General features: G+C 38.6%; 1 protein-coding gene across 1 annotated transcript in view; it reads left to right on the top strand.

Moving 5' to 3' along the window:
- FAM3D (FAM3 metabolism regulating signaling molecule D) overlaps positions 1 to 19,859 on the top strand; it is a 48,890-nt gene that overhangs the window by 20,248 nt on the left and 8,783 nt on the right. Inside the window, exons 5-10 of the mRNA XM_058167403.1 lie at positions 2,680 to 2,703; positions 4,709 to 4,832; positions 4,953 to 5,011; positions 11,909 to 11,959; positions 12,551 to 12,635; positions 19,070 to 19,196. Of these exons, the coding sequence (XP_058023386.1) occupies positions 2,680 to 2,703; positions 4,709 to 4,832; positions 4,953 to 5,011; positions 11,909 to 11,959; positions 12,551 to 12,635; positions 19,070 to 19,196 (470 nt within the window). The remainder of the gene's footprint in view (positions 1 to 2,679; positions 2,704 to 4,708; positions 4,833 to 4,952; positions 5,012 to 11,908; positions 11,960 to 12,550; positions 12,636 to 19,069; positions 19,197 to 19,859) is intronic.

The following is a 19,859-nucleotide window of genomic DNA, read 5'->3' as shown; positions in this document are numbered from 1 at the left end:
TCACAACAGTACACGAGCACACAATAGATTTAAGCTTAATGTTAACCGCTCCAATCTTGATTGCAGAAAATATGACTTCTGTAACAGAGTTGTTAATGCTTGGAACTCACTACCTGACTCTGTGGTCTCTTCCCAAAATCCCCAAAGCTTCAACCAAAAACTGTCTACTATTGACCTCACCCCATTTCTAAGAGGCATGCATAAGAGCACAAGCATGCCTACCGTTCCTGTCCTATTGTTTCCTTTCGCTATATCCAATTAATATAGTTATTACATACTCATACTTATATATATGCTTATATATTGTATAGTTATTACATGCTTATGCTTATATATACTGTGTGACAAAATAAAAAAAATAATATCAGTAGAATTTTCCTTTAATAATGAGAAGCTTCCTTTAATAACTTTCTCTAGTACATGTTGGCTCTACTTAAGATCCAAAAAGCACAAATAGAAGAGCCTTTCAGGATTTATTTATTTTTACTCAACCTAGGAAGATAAAGCACAGAGAGGATTTTGAGAGCTTATCATTACACTTATGTCTTCTTCCCTGCTTTCAGACATGAAATTAGAAGGCTGAAATCCTGCATAATTCTATTGTTGGTCTCCAAAATCAAACTGGGTTTTGTAGTAGATGAGACTTGGGTAACTTTTGTAGTTCAAGGGTCATAATTCAGCCTCCTGAATGTCTGGAAGACTGAAGAGGGCTGTGAGTGTGTGATATCATTGCAAGTGTTGAGGCAAATTTTGTGAGCTTTAGAGTAGAAATGAGAGTCTTCTGGAGACCAATTAATTCCACCACTTCTCCTCAATTCTCTGTAATCTTCAAGTGGTAGGAAATGGCACCATTGCATTCAGCTGTTCTGCTGAATTTCATCAACACATCCTAAAATAACCAGCCTCAGACCAGTCAAATTTCATAGTATCTCTTTCATATGTTTTATTGTATAGATAAAAGGACTATGCTAAAGCCTTTGATTGTGTGGATCACAACAAATTGTGGCAAGTTCTTAAAGAGATGGGAGTACCAGACCATCTTATTTGTCTCTTGAGAAACCTGTATGCGGGTCAAGAAGCCACAGTGAGAACTGGACACAGAACCACTGATTGGTTCAAAATTGGAAAAGGAGTCTGGCAAGGCTGTATACTATCACCCTGCCTATTTAACCTATATGCAGAACACATCATGAGAAAGGCGGGGCTAGATGAATCAAAAATTGGAATTAAGATTGCCGAAAGAAATATCAACAACCTCAGATATGCAGATGATACCACTCTAATGGCAGAAAGTGAAGAGGAACTAAAGAGTCTCTTGATGCGGGTGAAGGAGGAGAGTGCAAAAGTTGGCTTGAAACTCAACATTAAGAAAACTAAAATCATGGCATCCGTCCCTTTCAATTCCAGGCAGATAGATGGTGAAGAAATGGAGGTAGTGACAGATTTTATTTTCCTGGGCTCCAAGATAACCGCAGATGGGGACTGCAGCCAAGAAATTAAAAGACGCTTGCTCCTGGAGAGGAAAGCTATGGCAAATCTAGACAGTGTACTAAAAAGCAGAGACATCACCCTGCCAACCAAAGTGCGTATAGTCAAAGCTATGGTTTTCCCAGTTGCAATGTATGGCTGTGAAGGATGGACCATAAGAAAGGCTGAGTGCCAAAGAATTGAGGCCTTTGAACTCTGGTGCTGGAGAAGACTCCTGCGAGTCCCTTGGACTGCAAGGCGAACAAACAAGTCAGTTCTAGAGGAGATAAACCCTGACTGCTCTTTAGAAGACCAGATCCTGAAGTTGAAACTGAAATACTTTGGCCACCTAATGAGAAAGAATGACTCACTGGAGAAGAGCCTAATGCTGGGAAAGATTGAGGGCAAAAGAAGAAGGGGACGACAGAGAACGAGGTGCCTGGATGGAGTCACTGAAGCAGTAGGCATGAGTTTAAATGGACTCCAGAGGATGGTAGAGGACAGGAAGGCCTGGAGGAATGTTGTCCATGGGGTCGCGATGGGTCGGACACGACTTCGCAACTAACAACAACATAGATAAAAGAGAAGGAAGTGAAAAAAAGGAAAGCACAGCAAAAAAATCTTATCTTTCAAGTACAATAAAAACTGTTCACATATGTATTCATACCATGTTATGCAATTAAATTATTACAGTTTATCAGTTCACTCAATTATGGGAAACAAGTGAGAAATTAAAGAGATAAATTATTTAAATTTATAAATAATCTTTTGTAGGAGATCTAGTGATAACATCTTATTTAAACATAGATAGTAAAATGAATTATTTTAGGCCACTAAAGTTTGAGAGGAAATTGCTATCTTCCAGCCTTATTGAATCTATTTTGATGAATCATGGAAGCATGCAATATCTATTTCCCTTATCTCTTACTTTTAACAAAAAAAATTAGTCCTAAGATTTTGTGAGGCAAAGCTTTTCTTTGCTTACAAAGCATGAGGGAGGGTTACCTCAGAGATTTTTTTATGGGGACAGGGAACTATACTGTAATCCTTAGCATATTTTTTAGTGGTCAACTTTTAAATGAATGAGACCAAAAGGTTTTGGTCCCTCTTATTCCGGAGGCTCTCAAATCCATTTATAAGATAACGAGTAAGAAAGCCAATTCTAATCTGATTAAAACTATTCTGTTTTGTCTTTTCTGATGGCTTCTGCAGGGTCCCACATCGAATCAAGTATAAGTGAGTACATTTCTTTCAGTATTATTTCTTTTCTTTTTTTACCTTTTTATCAGAATGCTAGTTTTCTGTGGTTATAATTTTAGGACAAAGCCCTTGAGAATATCTACCTCTTATTAACTGGATAACAAACAAATGTACAACTGAACCCATCCATACTACCCTGTACAATGCTGTTACAAATAACTGTATAGTTATTTCATGCTTATGCTTATATATACTAAGGTGACCAGATTTCAGCCATGGCAAAGCGGGACACCATTGACGGGGGGCGGGGGGGCTGCGCATGTGCGCTGAGTCTTGCCATCTGCCTGAAGGAGGAGGAGCGGCTGCTGCTTCTCTGCTCTTCCAGGCAGGCTCGGCTCTCCTCGGCTCTCCTCTCCGCTCTTCTCTTCCTCTCGGGTGAAGTCAAGTGGCGTCTCTCCTCCCTCGCGCCCCCTTCTCCGCCACTCTCCCTTCTCTGCCTCCTCCTCTTGCGTTGCCGCCTCCCATTTTCCGAATGGGAGTGAAACAAAAAAAAAATCAGGACTTTTTGGAATTGCAGCGGGACACGGGACAAATTATTAAAAAGCGGGACTGTCCCACCAAAAGCGGAACGTCTGGTCACTATAATATATACTGTTGTGACAAATAAATAAATAAATAAATAAAATAAAGAATAAACTTTGGTCATCCCCAGAATGTCCAAGGCCTACTTTCCTTCTCCTTGTTCCAGCCAACGTTCTTCTCCATGCATACCTTTGTCTCCTTTCTTATAAAAATAAGAAGACAAAGCTGCCGTGATATTTTCCCCCTCAATTAAGAGCCAGGACAAAATGGCTTCTTTTTCCTTTCCTTTCTTTTCCTTACAAATGTATTGGTACAGAAAGGAAAGGAGCCCATGTACTTGGTCCCTTAGATAAAAGGCCCAATGTATCCTTCTTAGTGTGCCTGGTCCTTTTTCATCTAACCTGAACTACCAAATTCTACCCCCAACAATAGTGTTTTAGGACCAGTTCAAGCTCAGACATGATCACTAATGCTAATAGAGTTCACCTATTGACGTCTGAGACCTAGTTCCTTTCTTTTCCTCATCAGGTGCATGGGCTGACTCCACATTTGGAGGGGTCATTGGCATCCTTTCTGCTATCAATGATGCATGGCAGGGTTATCTGGCTGCCTCTGGCTGGAGGCAGTGCTCCAATTAGTACTGTCCGACTGGACCTATCAAATGGAATACATAATAGACATCAGTAGAGGCCGTAAGACAGCCAAGCTCTGGCCTTGACCCTGTCAGCTGGTATCTCAATAAAATTAAGATCATTGATATGGTTTCCAGCAGATAGTTACTAACAAGGCTTTGCCCTGACCATTCAGAAAGAAGAGCGACATCACTGGGTGGAAGCAGCCAAGAACGGTCTATCACAAAACAAAATGGAAGTTCAACAGAAAGCCTAAGATGGCCAATATCATTCTTGGTCCCATGCACCCATAAAATGATTGGAAATATTTGGGGGAAATGTACAAGCTGGTCCTTGACACATGACCACAGCAGGGAGCAGAATTTCCATTGTTAAGCAAGGCACAATTTTATGACCTCTTTTGCCATGGTTTTTAAGCGAATCACTGTAGCTGGTAAGTGAATTGGGCGATTGTTAAGGAAATCTGGCTCCTCTCGTTGATTCTGCTTGGTAGAAGCCAGCTGGGAAGGTCATGAATGGGGATCATATGACACACCCCCAGGACACTGCAACCATTGTAAATACAAGCACCCAAATTTTGATCACGTGACTTGTGGGGAATTCTGTGACAGTCGTAAGTATAAGGACTGGTTGTAAAAAAAAAGAAAAATTCACCACCATGATAACTTTGAATGGTCGCTTAATGGTTGTAAGTCAGAGACTTACCTGTACAGAGCTTGTGTCAATGATGTGGTAGATGGGTCCCAATTAACAGAAAACTGGAGATCTCTCACATAATATAATTTACAGGATACTTTTTTTTTATCCCTTCTGAATTTTCTTGCCAGAACCACGATTAGCAAAAAATAAGTGCAATACCAGAAGACCTTGTCCAGAACATACTTTTTCATTCAAAATCATCAGTGGTGCAGCAAATGTGGTTGGTCCTTCCATATGCTTTGATGGCAATATGTAAGTTCGGTGCAGTCGATGCACTTGTGCATATTCATTTCATAGACTTTGGCTTTGTATTTACCAGTCATGGTGGTTGAACTTCAACTCTCAATCCCTCTCTTCATTTGCATTTTTTAGGATAATGAGCAATGTGAAAAATAATGTTGGTCGAGGTTTGAACATTGCGCTTGTTAATGGTGAGTTTTTCCAAAGGCTCAATTATATTCAGTGTGACTTGTCCTGTTTCCTTGATTGCTTCTTCTGAAATCAATGAGGCTCCCAGTTGGAGTGCTGTTTTGAAGCAAATATTTTTACTATTCAATGTATTGATTTCTACTAAATATGGAAATCCGGTCTAGTTAGAAAAAAAAATACAATTGCCATAACATCTAAAACAGTGGTGGGTTGCCCCCGGTTCGCACCGGTTCTATAGAATTGGTAGTAAAACTGGTGGGAGGCTCATCAAAAGTGATCTGTGCATGCGAACCGGTAGTAAAAGTAAGTAGAACCCACCCCTGATCTAAAAGGCATGACTATTGTTTTTATTAGGTATAATATCAGAAAAAAATGGATAAGAAAAGTATGTAAATATTATATGTCTTAACAGCATCGAGGATTATATTCGCACAATACTGGAAAAATGAAGATATATAGTATCGCAAGATGAAGAGATAGTCAGAAGATTCTAGATTGTGCAGAAATGGATAGATTGACATTGAAAATTAAACAGAAAGAAGATGTAGATTATTATCGAACATGGAAACTGTTTTACCAACGCTTGGAAAAAAGGGGTGGAGATTAAGAATGTAAATTTGTATTATTAAGCAAATTAAATACCCAGACAACACAATGTTTATTAAGCACTAAGAAATGTATTTAATAAAAAATCATTTTTTAAATTTTTTTTTAAAAAGCATGACAACAGATGAGCTGTAGAACAGCTGCATTCTTCTAACCATCTCCAAAAGAAATCTGCTTTAATGGTTTTGGGGAAGTGTGTATTTGCATGCAGAGCACTTTTCATGTTCTTTTGCTTAAATCCCAGGAGTGGTCACGTAGCCATGCAAAGCACGAACTATACAGGAGAATCATAGGCACCTACAGACAGATGGCTAGTGCTATCGTGCAGTTTCCCAAAAATTATTTGTTTTCTTGTTTGTTCCTTTGCTTGTTAGATTTCTATGACTGCCCATCTTGTGAGATACAACTGTGAGTGGCTAACGGCAATAATAAAAACACAAAAATAAAACAAGTCAACAAACAAACATGAAAAGCTGATGTCCAGCATCCACCCCAAGGTTGCAATTTTGCTTCCCCGATGCCTTGGGCGGGGTGGGGGCAATTTAATGACTTTATGGAAAGCTAAGAGGGTGGAGCCCTGCCAGATCTCAAGGAGGAAAATGTTTTATAGGGCAGAGGTTGCTACTAATAATGCATTGCTGTTCACTGTTATCAGAAATTGATGATGATGATGATGATGATGATGATGATGATGATGATGATGATGATACAGAGAGAGAGAGAGAGAGAGAGGGAGGGAGGGAGGGAGGGAGATGAGAGATTTCACCTCATTTCCACTTGTTGAAAAATTGCAATGAAAATGAAATTGTGTTGCAAAATTGAGAAATATATGAATTGTGAATGAAGAAGCATGTTTTGATTCACATTGGTTCAGAAATGCAAAATGAGGTAGGCTTGGGTTTAATCAAATACATTTCTCACCTATTCCCAGTAGATGAGGGTTACTATCCACAAGAAAGGCTTAGTTCAACAGGGAAGTTAGGGGAAATATTTCTGTATGGTATTGAAATGATCTATATTCTAAAACCAATGGATTTGCTTGCAATTTAAGGGGCCCAATCTAAAAGACTGTTATCATATGACGATTTCTCCCTTTTTCTGCTACTGGACATGGCTATGTCATTCATATGGTGCTATTTTCAAATCAATGCTGATTTACTGCAACCAGTGAAAATACCTTTGCTGCTCTATAACTCTGAGGAAAGTATTACTACCACTGTCATCCTATTCTTCCATATGAGTTGAACAAGCATTCTAATTGGATATTCCCACCTAGGAAATATTTCAGTATTTCTCACTTGGGGTTTATCCCCATTTCACAATTGTCTCATCACCAAATCAGGTGAGAACCTGTTTGTAGGACAGGGAGCCATAACGTTATTTTATATTCCCCATAACCCTATTGCTAATGGTTAGAATTCTCCTTTCCAGGGGTGAAATCTAAAAATTCTCCCTACTGGTTCTGTGGGCGTGGCTTAATTGGTGGGCGTGGCTCGGTGGTCAGATGGCTGGGTGGGCATGGCCAATAACAATAAATAATAAAAATAATAAACAAAGTATACACACACACAACACAACACAACACAACTGACTCACACACAATGTAAAAGCAGCTGCACTTCACACTTCACATAGCCGCAAAAAGCTCAAAAACCAACTTTCACACTTTACACACACACACAACACAACACAACACAACTGACTCACACACAATGTAAAAGCAGCTGCACTTCACACTTCACACAGCCACAAAAAGCTCAAAAACCAACGTTCACACTTTACACACACACAACACAACTGACACACACACACACAAAATACCACATACTGCTTTCTGAGATTTTGTGTGTTTGTATACTTAGAGTGAAACACTAAAGAAACACACCAAATCTCAGAAAGCTGCACAAATATTTTATTTTATTATTAAGGTTTGTGGACTTCAATTCCCAGAGTTCCTCAGCTAGCAAAGCCAGCCAGCATTAATCACTCAGTGATGAAATAGATTAGCTAAATTAGATTAGTTCTGTCTGGTGCTGAAAATGAAACTGGGGCTTTCAGGCTGGGAAAAAAGCCATGAGGTCGATCAAGTCGAAAACAAGAAAACAAGTCGAAGTTTTCTACTTGTAGAAAACATGTTTTTTTTAAGGTTCTGCTGATGAGGAACTCAGGTGAGATCGCCAGAGGAGCCTTTAATTTTAATTTTTATTTTAAGTTTAAAGGCTCTGCCGATCTCAGCTGAGGGGCGGGATCCTCAAAGGCTTTTTTTTTACTTTTAAAGGCATGTTTCAGCTGAAGCAAAACCTTCTTTTAAAAGAAAAAAAAACCCTCTGCTGATGGTGGGGCTCAGCAGAGGCAGGGGGCGGGGCCAGGGATTTTTGCTACCGGTCCTCCGAACCAGCAGCCGCCATCACTACCGGCTTGCGCGAGCCGCTCCGATCCCGGAGTATTTCACCTCTGCTCCTTTCCCATTTATGTTACCATAAGCATGTCTTTCCAAGTTAGTTGATGTATTTCACTTCATTACAAGCTAACCCCAACAGTTAGTTGGCTAATTCACAGGGCAACAGAGCTGAAACCCTTCTACCCCAAATGACTCGGAAAATATTGAAATGGTACAGCACTGAATTTATTTAATGCTTTAAAAAACCAGAAAGGGAAAAGTAGGTAGTTCATGGGGGAAAATAGTATATATTTTTTTTGTAAAGGGCAATGCTTCTGCCAGGTTTCAAATGAGCAACTTTCTATTTATAGGACAAGTGTTATAGTCATTGTGCTGTTAGGTATTAGAAGATATTAGAAATCCTGGTAACCTTTGATTTAAATGCAGTTTATTCCTGCCCCCGTGAAATAGCTAATGAACTGCAGGAATTAGCTCTGACAAAGTGAAATGTACCAACCAAAGGCGATAAGAGCAGCTGAGGCAACATTACAAGGAAAAGCATGCTTAAAACTGCTAAGAGGTCACATTCACATTGGGAGGTGTGTGAGTGAAGAACAAAGTAAATTCATTCCAGTAGAAGAGAATATAAGTAGAGCAGAACTGAACTATGGAGTCCTTGGTGCTCTCTCTGAGCTTGGTTGTTTGCCTGCAGACGTTTCATTACCCAAGTAGAATAGAATAGAATAGAATTTTTGTATTGGTCAAGTGTGATTGGACACACAACGAATTTGTCTTGGTGCATAGGCTCTCAGTGTACATAAAAGAAAAGATACGTTCATCAAGAATCATAAGGTACAACACTTAATGATAGTCATAAGATACAAATAAGCAATCAGGAAACTATATCAATATAAATCATAAGGATACAAACAACAAAGTTACAATCATACAGTCATAAGTGAAAAGATGGGTGATGGGAACGATGAGAAGATGAGAAGATTACTAGTAGAACTGCAGAAAAAACAATTGCTACCAACCTGCCTTCCATTGAGGACCTGTATACTGCACGAATCAAGAAGAGGGCCGTGAAAATATTTACAGACCCCTCGCATCCTGGACATAAATTGTTTCAATTCCTACCCTCAAAACGACGCTATAGAGCACTGCACACCAGAACAACTAGACACAAGAACAGTTTTTCCCCGAAGGCCATCACTCTGCTAAACAAATAATTCCCTCAACACTGTCAGACTATTTACTGAATCTGCACTACTATTAATCGTCTCATAGTTCCCATCACCAATCTCTTTCCATTTATGACTGTATGACTATAACTTGTTGCTGGCAATCCTTATGATTTATATTGATATATTGACCATCAATTGTGTTGTAAATGTTGTACCTTGATGAAAGTATCTTTTCTTTTATGTACACTGAGAGCATATGCACCAAGACAAATTCCTTGTGTGTCCAATCACACTTGGCCAATAAATTCTAAAAATAAATAAATAAAATAAATAAATAAATAGTGCAGACTTAGTACATAACTAGGTATCCTCATCAGTTACCAACTGATGAGGAGGAGGAGGAGGAGGAGGAGGAGGATGTGCATTGAAAATGATATCTAGTTAGTAATGAAAGACCCAAGTGGAGAGACACTAAGGACTCCAACGTAATCTATTTCTACCCTTCAAAAAGGTCCTACTCTGATGATGGAAACAAGCAATGCTCTGGAATCATAAAACAATATAAAATATATCATTTTATGATAATTAAGCTAACCTTGAGAAAATAGTATGACAAGCCCAATGGACTCTGGCACTGTTAAAGACTTCATAAACCCTTTTTGTAGCTTAATCATAAATTCTATTTATAAACGAAGAGAATCCCCACAACGAGGAGGGAATGGTTGGTGAAGATAACAGAATTTGCAGAGATGTCAAAATGGATTTGTTTGATTAGGGACAAGACAACAATATATCTGCAAGTGACAGAACCCCTCCCCCCATTGTTTTTTTTGCTAAAAATGGAAAATAAAACAAGCTTGACTTTAATGATTAGAAATGATAGAGTGTGGAAAGAAGGCATCTGTGATATACTGTTAAGTAGACTGAAAGGATAAAATATTCAAACTTTCTGTAAAAAGATTCTTCAATAAAAATTAATACTACAAAAAGGGCAGAGTGGGCTACAATAGATACAGTTAATGAGACAAAATCTCTGAGCCGTCTCCTACTGGGAGACTGCAGACCAGAAAAAAAAGTCTAATCAGATATCTCATGTCTTTGTACATAAAAAGGAACTTGTAGTTATATGGGAAGAAAGTCCTAGGAGGCCCTGAGATTGGCAAGTGGCAAAAAAGCCATATCCTTCTGAGTCAGTTAAGACTAGAATAGCCTGGTAAATAAAAATAAATGATCAGAATTTGAATGGGTGCAGCAGGGTACAGAAAGAACAATTGCCCTAATTACTCTAAAAGGAGTAGTAAAAAGTATATCTCTAGATATAAACGATGATGTGCCTGATGTACACATATGTGGTGGAATTGTACATACTGTAGTATCATCACCAGTATTATCACCATCTTATCTATATATCAGGAAACATATCTCAGTTGGTGACAAAGATGTCTGGGCTGCATGTGATTTTGATCATGGGCAAATCACAAATAGGTCACCAGCTTTATTCATACCTTTAGTAGTTTCTCAAGTAGTCACTGCAGTGCAAAAATGGATTTATTCATCCCTTTAGTAGTTTCTCAAGTAGTCACTGCAGTGCAAAAATGGATTTATAGTATGCATATAGTAGTATGCTTTTGTCGTTGATTGCCACACATTTTTCTGAGTCGACTGATACAAAATTCAGCAGAAGACAATTGCAGTCTTTATTAGCTAATCTGAGGTTGGGCAGCATGGTGTTTTTTTAGTAAGGGCAAAGGCCTTACCAAAAATGGGGAATGAGGCAAACTGTGAGGGGCCTGCTTTGATATTTCCTATTTCTAAAATTGTGTTTTCTCTTTGTTTCTGAACTGTACGAAATCTATTTCAGGATTTAAAACAAACTTTTAAAGTATTCCTTACTTCAGAGTTTTTCCAAAATTTCCACTAGTACAATTTGGAGAGGCCCCTTAATCCACAGAAGGGAGCTAGAAAGAAGGGCCAACGCATGATGTTTTACAAATAATTATCCATTTAACAAACACATTTTGAAGAGGAAGAAATCCTACAGCTCCTGCTTGTACCTATTATCCGTAGGTGGAACTGTAGCAATAGTTAATATTGTTAAATATTTACTAGAATTTCCTACAAATTGCTTGAAGTCAGGCTTTACAATCTTTGATTATTGAGTTACTTTCGTGCAAGATACACAATTTATATTTGGATAACTGGAAGATTCAAATACTGTTTGAAAAAAGTGACAACATTTTCAGGTTTACATGGTCGCCTTTTGGGGGGTTCAGTATCACTTGAGTATTGATTCAAAAATCTACAAGATTTTTCAGTCAAAAGCAAAGCAGGAGAATTGTTTGCCCATAAGAAGCAATTCTTATTAGTAATTTCAACATCCTGGAAAATTTATTATCCTTCCTTGCATGTTTCCTCATACTTTGAATGCCCATTTCTTTAAAAATTATCTGTATCCGTTTTGTAGATTTTGGCCATGTCCCAAGAACAAACAGAAAACCTGTCTTCAGCAGCTTAGTAGTGACAAAAGGGAGAATGCGTAGACTGCTGAAAAAAATTATTATCATATACTTCCACCCATATTGAAAACATGTTCCACTTTTGATAACCAATTATTTTTAGCTTTTGACATTTTTATTTCATTTTTCCATCATTCCAGAGACTGAACTAAGTGCACGTACTTTATAAATATGTTTCATTAAAACTTGTGTTTCACTTTAAATCTCCAGGAACTACAGGACAACTCATCAAAATAGATAGCTTTGACATGTATTCTGGAGGTATGTTAATTTGTTAATCCATTACATATTAACAGTGCAATACTGAAGGTTAAGGGGAGTTGAAAGTACAAGGAAATGTTCATAAAGCAAAGAAATTGTTGAGATTATATTAGTTTATATTTATTAGTTAGCTTATATTATTGGTTAATATTAATTATACTTCTGTAGTTTCTTGTAACTTCTGAATTCAGGCTAAAACTCATAAACTGGGTAACCTTCAGGCTGAATTTCTATAGTTATTGTAGTCTATTGTACCTATTTCCATTGTAGTCTATTGTATCTATTTCCATTGTAGTCTACTATGCCTATCTCAAAGGGCCTCAAACAAAGCAAAGCAGGTTGGATCAGTCTATGGGATTATTCTTGCATACAAAACCCTTCTCCAGATGCAGTTTCTAGAATTCTATACAGCGCAGCCAACATCTGGAAAGCACAAACTGACCTATAGCGTTTGGTTGCTTTATTTCTTGGGGGGGAGTGTTACATTATTTGTTAAGAAAGACTGTTATGTCCTTTGTTAGTAATATTTTCTATATATCAGAAGTTCACAACAAGTAATCCACAAACTTTTTTTCTCGGTTTCTCCGTAAGATATTAAAAATTTGCTAGATTTTATGAAAGGAATTAGCAAAGGCACTCTTATGCTCCTTGCCTCTTATGATGACCCAGCAACAAAGTAAGTAAACTATTGAAGTACGTCTTTCATTTAATTAGTCTTGTGGTGTAATTTGTTTAACATAGAAATAACACATAAGGAGATCCATTTTTAAAAGTTCCTGTTAGTGATGTAAACATTATGTGATCCTTAGTATGATGCTGCTCTTTTCATCACCTGCCAAAGTACACCAAGACAGTAACATCATTTCTCAATTGTTAATATCTTTTGATGCAGAGGAAATAAGACAATGGTCTAAAATTCCCTTGAATATTGAGTATGTGTTAGAAATTCTGTTTATATATAGCACCACAGTTCAAACAGATTGTATAGTCACCATGTGCTTTACTGCTTAACCGTTTTAACTGAAACAGGTAACAGGAAAGTCTACCTTAAATCCAAACTTGTAAACACTGCCATCTACTGGCTGAATACTGCTGTAGTTGTTGCACAAAATAAATTCCAACAATGAATTCCAACAATATGAGATAACATGAGTGCAACCAAGATGAATACAACCTCAAGGTTGACATATATTATGCCAGAACGTATTCATGATGTTGTTTTATTTATTAAGATAGATAAGAGAATAAGATGAGATGAGATAGCCTTTATTGTCATTTTTATTGTGGGCACACAATTAAAAATGGAATTCTGTGGCCTGCTCTCAAAAGTGTACACATACATAACATACATATAGACAGGCTATATACATACATATGTACATAGGCACATACCTACACCCTTACTTATAAATACATATAAATATTAATCACTGTCCATCTTGAATAATGTTGAATAATCACATTACTTTCAATTAACATGCAAGATATGGAATAAATTTCATAAATTGCCTTTTTGAAGTAGTTGGAGATTCTGTAGTTCCTAAGCCAGTAACACATTTATAGACAGTCGAAAGAAATAAAAATAATTTATATTATTTCCCTTACCTTTACAGTAAGAAGCTTGAATATCCTGTTCTGATAAAGTAATGAAGGATTGAATTATATCACATAAATATGATTCCAAGGTCTTACCAGGACATGAATATAACAATATAACTGTTTAAATATAATGGATATCTCAGAAAATGCTTAAATGTTAGTTATACTGTACTGTTGTTGGATATCTAACTCAGGAATAGGAAGATTAACTCATTTGTTTGGTCTTGTCCTATTAACATCATGTTTTGGACTAATATTGGTAGATTTATTACTATAACTCTAGATAGCAATAGCAATAGCACTTAGACTTATATACCGCTTTACAGTGCTCTACAGCTCTCTCTAAGTGGTTTACAGAATCAGACTATTGCCCCCAACAATCGGGGTCCACATTTTACCCACCTCGGAAGGATGGAAGACTGAGCCAACCTTGAACTGATGAGATTCGATCTGCTAAACTGCTGGCAGCTGGTGATCAGCAGAAGTAGCCTGCAATACTGCACTCTAACCACTGCCCCACTGTGGCTCAATTGTTGTTTGAAAAGTGCTTATATTTGTCTTAGCTATAGCCATCAAGATTGCAGGCACTGTAGATCTTGGCAGCATGGATTTGGGTAAAGGAATAATTAGACAAGACTGGAAAGTGAAATGAAATGTATACCCATTTGGCAGCATTGGGATTATTGATATGTGTTGCTTATCAGTATTTCCATTTGTTGTTTTTCGACAAAGGAGCAAGAAAAAGGACAAATTTCAAAAAATGCAGTTAATGTGTATGGAATTTTGTGTTTATAACATAATTTCCAGAGATGTTTTTCTTTGTTTCTCTGCTTATTATTTATATAGTACAGAAAGAAAAGCAACAAGCATTATTTTTAAAGGTTCATTCATAGGCAATTTATGTTAATATATAAAATTGATTGAAGACATGCTTCTGTAAGTTGCCAGATATTACAACTATAAATGGCTCTAAAGTGGTTTTTTTTCAGCTGCAGAAATATGGGGAAATATTATGCAAAAATTTATTTTTTAAATGGACAGTAAAGCAGTCTGAATTGCTAGTAGTCTAGCATTCTAGTACTGTCATAAGCATGTTGCAGTCTAGCGGAAATGACTCCAGAATATATAGGAATATATAAGCAATAAATGTTGGATAAGAGGGAGGGAGGGAGGGAGGGAGGGAGGGAGGGAGGAAGGAAGGAAGGAAGGAAGGAAGGAAGGAAGGAAGGAAGGAAGGAAGGAAGGAAGGAAGGAAGGAAGGAATAGAATAGAATAGAATAGAATAGAATAGAATAGAATAGAATAGAATAGAATAGAATAGAATTTTTATTGGCCAAGTGTGATTGGACACACAAGGAATTTGTCTTGGTGCATATGCTCTCAGTGTACATAAAAGAAAAGATACGTTCATCAAGGTACAACATTTACAACATTTACAATTGATGGTCAATATATCAATATAAATCATAAGAATTGCCAGCAACAAGTTATAGTCATACAGTCATAAATGGAAAGAGATTGGTGATGGGAACTATGAGAAGATTAATAGTAGTGCAGATTCAGTAAATAGTTTGACATTGTTGATGGAATTATTTGTTTAGCAGAGTGATGGCCTTTGGGAAAAAACTGTTCTTGTGTCTAGTTGTTCTGGTGTGCAGTGCTCTATAGCGTCGTTTTGAGGGTAGGAGTTGAAACAGTTTATGTCCAGGATGCGAGGGGTCTGTAAATATTTTCACGGCCCTCTTCTTGATTCGTGCAGTATACAGGTCCTCAATGGAAGGCAGGTTGGTAGCAATTATTTTTTCTGCAGTTCTAATTATCCTCTGAAGTCTGTGTTTTTCTTGTTGGGTTGCAGAACCGAACCAGACAGTTATAGAGGTGCAAATGACAGACTCAATAATTCCTCTGTAGAACTGAATCAGCAGCTCCTTGGGCAGTTTGAGCTTACTGAGTTGGCAGAAAGAACATTCTTTGTTGTCCTTTTTAATGATGTTTTGATGTTAGCTGTCCATTTTAGATCTTGCGATATGATAGAACCTAGAAATTTGAAGGTTTCTACTGTTGATACTGTGTTGTCTAGTATTGTGAGAGGTGGAAGTATGGAAGGGTTTCTCCTAAAGTCTACCACCATTTCTACGGTTTTGAGTGTGTTCAGTTCCAGATTGTTTTGGTTGCACCACAAGGCTAGTCGTTCGACCTCTCGTCTATATCGGATTCGTCATTGTCTCGAATGAGACCAATCACTGTTGTGTCATCTGCGAACTTCAGTAGCTTAACAGATGGATCATTGGAGATGCAGTCATTGGTATACAGAGAGAAGAGAAGTGGGGAGAGCACACAGCCTTGGGGGGGCCCTGTGCTAATTGTACAGGTATTTGATGTGATCTTGCTTAGCTTCACCTGCTGCTTCCTGTTTGTTAGGAAGCTTGTGATCCACTTACAAGTCTGTTCCGGTACCTGTAGCTGGTTTAGCTTAGTTAGAAGAATGTCTGGAATGATGGTATTGAATGCTGAACTAAAGTCTACAAAAAGGACCCTTGCATAGGTCTTTGGAGACTCAAGATGTTGTAGGATGTAGTGCAGAGCCATATTAACAGCATCATCTGTTGATCTATTTGCTCGGTATGCAAATTGCAAGGGGTCTAACAGCGGATCCGTGATGGTTTTCAAGTAGGAAAGCACTAGCCTTTCAAAGGTTTTCATGACTACAGATGTTAGAGCAACTGGTCTGTAGTCATTCAGTTCCTTGATGGTGGGCTTCTTCGGCACTGGGATGATGGTAGAGCATTTGAAGCAAGAAGGAACATAACACATCTCTAGTGATTTATTGAAAATATGGGTGAAGATGAGGGCCAATTGGTCAGCACAGACTTTTAAGCAAGAAGGAGTTATCTTGTCTGGTCCTGGAGCTTTTCCTGGCTTTTGTCTGTGAAATAGGTCCTGTACTTCTTTTTCTGTGATCACTAGGGGTTGTGAACCCAATGAAATGGGGTCAGTTGTAGGAGGCTGGCTGGTGTCTGAGATGGGGGTTGTGGAGATAGGTGGCTGTAGTTTCCTTTCAAACCTGCAGTAAAACTCATTCAGGTCATCTGCCAGTTGTTGATTACCTTCAGCCTGGGAAGGAGGTTTTCCATAGCCGGTTATATTTTTAAGAGTTTTCCACGTGTTTGCTGATTCATTTGCTGAAAACTGATTCTTTAGCTTTTCAGAGTAGCTTCTTTTTGCTGCTCTGATCTCCCTTGTTAGTGCATTTCTGGCCTGATTGTACAGCATTTTATCACCTTTTCTGTAGGCCTCCTCTTTGGAATGTCGTAGCTGCTTAAGTTTAGGTGTGAACCAAGGTTTGTTGTTACTGTATATTTGCAAGTTCCTTGTAGGTATACATAGGTCTTCACAGAAGCTGACATATGATTTTACAGTATCTGTGAGTTCATCCAGGACTGCAGAGGTATCTTTAAAAATATTCCAATCAGTGCAGTCAAAAAATGCCTGTAGCTTTAATTTTGATTCCTCTGTCCAGGTCTTCACTGATTTAATTATTGGTTTTGTGGCTTTAAGTCTTTGCCTGTAAGCAGGTACAAGGTGAATCATGCAATGATCAGATAGGAAGGAAGGAAGGAAGGAAGGAAGGAAGGAAGGAAGGAAGGAAGGAAGGAAGGAAGGAAGGAAGGAAGGAAGGTTCATTCCTCATGGCTAAAATCATCTCCCAGTTCTGCTTCTACTTTTCCAGAAAAGGATGGTTTGGGATATAATCAGGGGTGGGATTCAGCCAGTTTGCACCTGTTCGGGAGAACCGGTTGTTAACTTTCTAAGCAGTTCAAAGAACCGGTTGTTAGAAGAAATCTTATTTTGGTTTTTTTCCCCACTTTACAGGGCTAATCCTGTAAGGAAGGCAGGCAGGAAGGAAACATTATGGTGTTGTTTCTAGCCTAATCTTTATTGCCCTGCTTACAGAAACTGCTTCTTTGGTTAACCCTTATTACATTGTTACAGCTAAGGTGACGAACCCATCGATGTGAGAGATGTTGAGTTGGCCACGCCCACATGGTCACATGACCACTGAGCTACACCTAACCAGCTGGTCATTAGGGCAGAGAACTGGTTGTTAAATTATTTGAATCCCACCACTGGATAGAATGAATCCAAAATCTGTTTGTTTTGGGGTTGTTGTTTTTTTGTCTCACACCAACTTAAGAGCATTCAGAATCCCAATTCAAAACATCCTGTTTTGACAGTTTCCTGCAAAACAGCAAGGATAATGGAGATGGACGGGCCTACAAAGGGAAAATTTAAAGGTAGTTGGTTCTCTTTTCCACCTGCCTAGATGAAGAGGGAAGCTCCTAAAATCTTTGGCTCTCGGAACCACAGAGCTGCTGCATGGATGAATGGTAGCAGCTAAAAGAGAAAATATTCTATGCAACAGAATGGTCAACACAAGAGTAAGGAGAAACTATCTGCCATCTAATCAAGGCTTATGGTTTTCCCAGTTGCAATGTATGGCTGTGAAAGTTGGACCATAAGAAAGGCTGGGTGCCAAAGAATTAAGGCCTTTGAACTCTGGTGCTAGAGAAGACTCCTGCGATCTCTTGGACTGCAAGGCAATCAAACCGGTCAATCCTAGAGGAGATCAACCCTGACTTCTCTTTAGAAGGGCAGATCCTGAAGATGAAACTCAAATACTTTGGCCACCTAATGAGAAGGAAGGACTCACTGGAGAAGAGCCTAATGCTGGGAAAGATTGAGGGCAAAAGAAGAATTGGACGGCAGAGAATGAGGTGGCTGGATGGAGTCACTGAAGCAGTCACCGTGAGCTTAAATGGTCTCTGGGGGATGGTAAAGGACAGGAAGGCCTGGAGGAAAATTGTCCATGGGGTCACAATGGGTTGGACACGACTTTGCAACTAACAACAACAATCTGCCGTCTGAATGAGCTTTATATAGATGGGTCTTTTAGAATAGAATAGAATTTTATTGGCCAAGTGTGATTGGACACACAAGGAATTTGTCTTGGTGCATATGCTTTCAGTGTACATAAAAGAAAAGATACGTTCATCAAGGTACAACATTTACAACACAATTGATGATCAATATATCAATATAAATCATAAGGATTGCCAGCAACAAGTTATAGTCATACAGTCATAAGTGGAAAGAGATTGGTGATGGGAACTATGAAACGATTAATAGTAGTGCAGATTCAGTAAATAGTCTGACAGTGTTGAGGGAATTATTTGTTTAGCAGAGTGATGGCCTTCGGGAAAAAACTGTTCTTGTGTCTAGTTGTTCTGGTGTGCAGTGCTCTATAGCGTCGTTTTGAGGGTAGGAGTTGAAACAGTTTATGTCCAGGATGCGAGGGATCTGCAAATATTTTGCTATCTTCTGTGTTCTGAAAGACTGAATTATGAAGTGCAGAAATGATCAATTTGCTAATTCTGCCGCTGTTATCCTCCATAGTTTAAATTGCTGTGTTAAAGAAAAAAAAATATGACAAAATGATTTTCTCTCTCTCAGGCTAAATGATGAAGCCCGGAAGTTATTTTCTGATTTAGGAAGCAGATATGCTTCCGAGATGGGTTTTCGAGACAACTGGATATTCCTTGGCGGGAGCGGACTCAAAAACAAAAGTCCCTATGAACAGGTGCGTTGTGGTAACAATAGCTGCGTCCTATAATCCCAAGTGACACATGTTGAGATGGTATCTTATTTGGTACTTTAGGAAATGGCAGAATCAGAAAAAATCCTAACACCCCCCCCACACACACACACACAATCCATTGACTATTAGGTTCACAGCAGGGCAGGAAATTTCCCCTCCTGGCAAAGAGGAAATCCCATTAATAGTTCCTGAAACTGGGCTAATCTGGTCCATTCCCGTGGCAGGTATTCTTGTCAGCCCTTAGATTTAGGCAAAGGTAGAAAACAGGGGTATCTTGGGATGTGTTTTCATGTGGTTTAGGACAGAGGTGGGTTTCAGCAGGTTCTGACTAGTTCTGGAGAACTGGTAGCGGAAATTTTGAGTAGTTCGGAGAACCAGTAGTAAAAATTTTGACTGGCCCCACCCCCATCTATTCTCTGCCTCCCAAGTCCCAGCTGATCGGGAGGCAATGGGGATCTTGCAGTATCCTTCACCTGCTACGCCCACCAAGCCACATCCATCAAGCCACACCCACAGAACCGGTAGTAAAAAAATTTAAAACCCTAAACCACTGGTTTAGGGTACTGTAGCAGAATCTGTCCAAGTCCATCTCTGCTTCAATTAATACCTAGTACAATCAAGGTTTGTGTTGTTTCCGGTTCCTGT

The sequence above is a fragment of the Ahaetulla prasina genome, chromosome 2 (assembly GCF_028640845.1).
Source record: "Ahaetulla prasina isolate Xishuangbanna chromosome 2, ASM2864084v1, whole genome shotgun sequence".
Lineage (NCBI taxonomy): Eukaryota > Metazoa > Chordata > Lepidosauria > Squamata > Colubridae > Ahaetulla > Ahaetulla prasina.
The sequence above is the reverse complement of the archived record's forward strand: the minus strand, read 5'-3'. Positions and strand labels throughout refer to the sequence as shown.